This window comes from Prunus persica, chromosome G1 (genome assembly GCF_000346465.2).
Source record: "Prunus persica cultivar Lovell chromosome G1, Prunus_persica_NCBIv2, whole genome shotgun sequence".
Classification (NCBI taxonomy): Eukaryota; Viridiplantae; Streptophyta; class Magnoliopsida; order Rosales; family Rosaceae; genus Prunus; species Prunus persica.
Genome location: NC_034009.1, coordinates 19842175 through 19847270, shown reverse-complemented (window position 1 = coordinate 19847270; position 5096 = coordinate 19842175). Strand labels below are relative to the sequence as shown.

The 5096-nt window shown below is 43.7% G+C and overlaps 1 protein-coding gene across 1 annotated transcript; it reads right to left on the bottom strand.

Moving 5' to 3' along the window:
• LOC109948175 (uncharacterized protein K02A2.6-like) lies at positions 601-2040 on the bottom strand. Its single transcript, XM_020560298.1, has one exon. It carries the CDS (start codon positions 2038-2040, stop codon positions 1003-1005), a length of 1038 nt encoding a protein of 345 aa, XP_020415887.1. The 3' UTR covers positions 601-1002.

Below are 5096 nucleotides of genomic sequence, written 5' to 3'. Positions count from 1 at the left end.
TTTCATAACTTTTGAGCCTCCTTTATCTTCCACTTTCTACCTGGTCCTAACTTATGTTCTCTTCTGCAGATGCCTATTCATTCCTTTCCAGGATCATCTGCCACGGCTTCTTTTGCTGATCCAGAGCTGGAAGAGTTTGAAGCCATGGATCTGGATGCTCAACTGGAGAGGCTGGAGAAACTCAGCTCTCCTCCGAGCAAGGCAAAATCTAGAGCAGTGCAGGAGGCCATGGAGAGGTTAAGAATCTGGCAGTCGACTGAGCTGGAATTTGATGAAGATACAGGGGCTCTAGATCAGCTGATGAAGGACTTGGACCTGCTGCATAGACAGAACATGGCTCCGAGGCCTATTCTTGAGATGGGCCTAAGCCTGGCCAGGGATGTGCTTAATCTGCATGATCGCTATGAAGATCTTAGGCCTACGTTCAAAACTTCTGAGTTCTGTAAGGCCACACATGAAGCCAATCTGGCTGACTTTGCTAGGCAGAAAACAGAACTGGACCAGATGGTGGCTGGATATAAGGAGGCCAAGGCTACCGCGGATAAGTTGGAGAAGCGGATTGAAGAACTCCAAAAACAGCTGGCAGAATGTAGGGAGGTGCAGAACAAGCTTGGGGCTGGACTGAGTTCCAAAACCAAAGCCACCTTTCTTGTGCAGAGCATGGTTGCAGCTTCCAGGCCAGCTTTGGAAATTGCAGAAGCCTCGATTCATCAAGGAGTGCTGCTCCAGAAAGAACTCTCTGTCAAGAAGGCGAATCTACAGGAAACCCTTAGAAAATTAGGGTTTTAGTTTTTCATTTCTGTTTCTTTATTTTATTTTATTTTATTTTCTTGGACACCTTTGCCGCTATGGTGGCTATTTTTAAATAAAGTTTGTTCTACCTTCCTTTTAAATAGCATTTCACTATTTTTATTTACCCTTGACGTAATAAACAAAACAATACTGTAAAAGCAGAAACGAAACAATCTTTAAAGCAAAAATGGATTCAAAAAATAGAAGAAGTCAGCCTTGTTCCTCTTCTATCCCGGGATCTGTCTGTACAGCTTGTGAATCCCACATGGTTGGGTAGAATTTCTTTAACCATTTGCCATTGATTGGGGCGTTGTGAATAACTCCATCTCTGTCCTGCAACCTATATGCCCCCATTCCGAGGATCTGGTTAATCACAAAAGGACCTTCCCACGTAGGTGACCATTTTCCATATCCAGCTATGTGCGCTCCAAGGGGCAGAATTGCCTTCCAGACTATTTCCCCCTCTTCAAAACTCTTATCTCTGACTCTTTTGTTGTATGCCTTTGACACAGCCTGTTTTCCTGCTAAGAGTTTGTTGAGGGTGTCAATCCTGCTTGCATCCAATTCTTCTAATTCAAGTAGCATGGCTTGAGAGTAATCTTCTCCTGTGAGATCGTACTGGTGAGCAATTCTAAGAGACTGGACTGCTATCTCCATGGGCAGAATTGCATCATGGCCGTAGGTCAGAGCATAGGGAGTCATGCCAGTTGCTTCTCTTTTTGAAGTTCTGTATGCCCACAAAGTTTTTGACAACTTCTCATGCCACTGCTTCGGATTCCTCTCCAGCATCTTTCTGATGATATTGATAATCACCTTGTTACTTGATTCTGCCTGTCCATTAGCTTGAGCATAATAGGGGGTGGATTGGAGTAGCTTGAACTTGAATGTTTCTGCCATATCTAGCATATCCCTAGATATGAAAGAAGAACCCCTATCAGTTGTGATCGATTCTGGAATGCCGAATCTCTGTATGATCTGTTCTTCTATAAAGGTGATGATCTCTTGAGAAGTTATGGTTTTGATTGGCTTGGCTTCTACCCATTTGGTGAAATAGTCTGTAGCAACAATGATAAAACAATGCTGCTGGCTGCTGGCTGGATAGATTTTGCCAATGAGATCCATTGCCCATCCCCTAAAAGGCCATGGTTTCACTACTGGATTCATGGGGACTGAAGGAGCCCGCTGGATTGGGCCGTGTCTTTGACAAGCTTCACATCCCTTGGAATAGTTGATGCAATCCTTCAACATGGTTGGCCAGAAGTAGCCATACCTTCTAATTAACCAGCACATCTTTCTTCCTCCTTGGTGAGCCCCACAGACCCCTTCATGGGTTTCTCCCATGACTTTCATATATTCTGTCTTTCCGAGGCACCTTAATAGCACCTCATCCTCACTTTTTCGGACCAAGTCTTCATTCCACATGAGATAGTTTGTAGCCATGATTCTGACTCTTTTCTCAGAGGGTAGAGTGGGATACTGCAAGTAAGTCATGATAGGCTCCCTCCAATCGTCTTTAGTGATCAAGGCAGAATTGACTTCTATCTCCATTCCTCTAGTCAGAACTGACGGTAGACTTTTCCTTCCTATCTTGATGATCCTCTGGACGCAGTCTTCAGGCATTTGTATGCCTGATGCTACCTGAGCCAGTTCATTGGCTGCGAAGTTTTCTTCCCTTGGGATGTGTTCCCAAGTAGCTTCTCTAAATTCTGTTAGCAGATTTCTAGCTGCTACCAGATATACAGCCAAAGAAGGATTTAGACACTTGTATTCTCCAGCAATCTATTTTAGGACAAGCATGGAATCTCCCAAGATTTCCACGGATTGAATTCCCAATTCTACCAACATCTCGAGCCCTATAATTAAAGCTTCATACTCGGCCCTGTTGTTGGTGCATTGGAAATCTAACTGGAAGGAATAGCAATGTCTGACCCCTAAGGGTTCTTCTAGCACAATTCCTGCTCCTGAAGCCTTGTCTGTTTTTGATCCATCAAAATATAATTTCCAAGGTGTGAGATGAATCGAGTAGATTGGATTGTTAAGGCAAACATGAGCTCTAGTTAGCAGATCTGCATTTACTATGTCCAAAGAATCCATGTTTTCAATTTCCTCTCCCGGGTGTTCTGCCAAGAAATCTGCCACAGCTTGTCCTTTGATAGCTTTCTGGGGAACATACCTGAGGGTGAATTCTGTCAAAGCCAAAGTCCATTTCCCAATTCTGCCCCTCAGCATTGGTCTTGTTAGCATGTATTTGATTAGGTCTGTTTTGGCAATGATGTAAATAGTGTGTGGCAGCATGTAGTGCCTGAGCTTTACAGCAGTGAAATATAAGGCCAGGCAAAGCCTTTCTATCGCGGAATATCTTCTTTCCACTTTTGTCAATGTTCTGCTTAGATAGTAGACTGCCTGTTCTTTCCCTTCTTTGTTATCTTGAACTAGCAGACTTCCAATGGATACTTCTGATGCAGATACATAAAGCTTGAGGGGTCTGCCCCTTTTTGGTGGGGACAGAACTGGCGGATTTGAGAGGTAATGCTTTATTTCCTGGAAAGCCTGTTGGTGCTGTTCTTCACATTTGAATGTCTGTTCCTGCTTCAGTCTTAACAGGGAAGAAAAGGGTTGGATTTTTCCTGCAGAATTGGATATGAATCTCCTTAGAAAATTGATTTTTCCTAAGAGACTTTGAAGTTCTTTCTTGTTCCGAGGTGGTAGAGCTTCTATGATGGATTTTGCTTTATTTCTGTCAACCTCTATACCTCTCTAGTGGACCAAGAATCCTAAGAAATTTCCTGCTTGGACTCCAAAAACACATTTTTTGGGGTTCATTTTTAGTCTGTGCTGCCTCATTCTTAGGAACGCCTTTCTTAAGCTTGCCACGTGATTTCCTTCTTCAGGGGATTTAATCACCACGTCATCTATGTATACTTCCAAGGAATGTCCTATCATATCATGAAAAATAGAATTCATTGCCCTTTGGTAGGTGGCTCCCGCATTTCTCAAACCGAAAGGCATTACAGTATATTCGAAAGCACCTATATGTCCTGGACACATAAAGGCTGTCTTGTGGATGTCCTGTTCTGCCATCATAATCTGGTTATAACCTGCGTTGCCGTCCATGAAAGATAGCATTTGGTTGTGAGCGGCTCCATCTACTAGCATGTCTGCCATTGGCATAGGATATTCGTCCTTGGGAGATGCTTCATTCAGATTTCTGTAATCCACACAAATTCTAACTGCCCCTGTTTTTCTTTTGAGAACAGGCACAATATTTGCTAACCAATCTGCATAGATGGCTGGCCTGATGAATCCTGCTTTGAGCAGCCTTTCTATCTCTTCTTTGACCTTCAGTTCTGTGTCCATAGACATTCTTCTTCTGGCCTGTTTAACTGGAAGGTAGCCATCTTTGATTGGCAGCTTGTGCTCTACTAACTGCCTGTCCAGCCCTGGCATCTCGTGGTAATGCCAAGCAAAACAGTCTCTGAACTCCTGCAAAAGTGTCATGAGTTCAGACTTGAGTGGTTCCTTCAAAAGTGTGCTGATGAAAGTAGGTCTTGGATCTCCTTCTGTCCCTAAGTTTACTTCTTGCAGAGGGTCCTCCACTTCTGGTAGGGAGTCGTCTAGTGCTGCTGGTGCAAAATCTAATACTTCTTCCTGTAAAATTTCCTCCTCTTGTTCTTTTGTGCTTTCATGGGTGAATTCTGCCATATTGATGGCTGGATTCTGTATGAAAAGCCCCCTTTCTCCCCAGTATATCAACAATCTTTTTGTGATGGATCAGATTGTTGCAGCTCGATCCTTGTCTAGTTCATTGGGACTAAACATCAAAATTCTGGAAGTTCAGCGCAAAAAGGTCTATTCCAATCCTCTAGAGAACTGGCTAAACCTTCTTCAATGAGTCTTTGGGCTGTAACACCATGTGGGCGGCCGTTCTGATTGACTCCAAGGAAAGTGAAAGAACCGAGGTCATCATGATAATACATTGCTTCAAAGCACATGGCAGAGGGCAGGAATGGCCGTGGATCGGCCTCTATAATCTCCATGCAGCCTTCTTCATTCCATAGTGCTAACTGCTGGTGGAGGGTGGAAGGAATACAAAGGCTCTGGTGAATCCAATCCCTGCCAAGTAGTGCATTGTATGTGGTGGAAATAGTGTCTATAACAAAGAATGCTATTTTCAACCCTTTACTTCCGACTATGACATCCACGTCTAAGATGCCATATATTTTGGTGATGCCCCCAGCGAAGTTGGTGACAGTCAATCGTGTTGGAATTAAATCCTTCTCTGTCCTGCCCAACTTGGTCAGCAT

Bases quoted from the DNA above. Each gene is read 5' to 3' on its own strand.
- LOC109948175 (XM_020560298.1), bottom strand. From the start codon at position 2,040: ATGTTGAAGGATTGCATCAACTATTCCAAGGGATGTGAAGCTTGTCAA.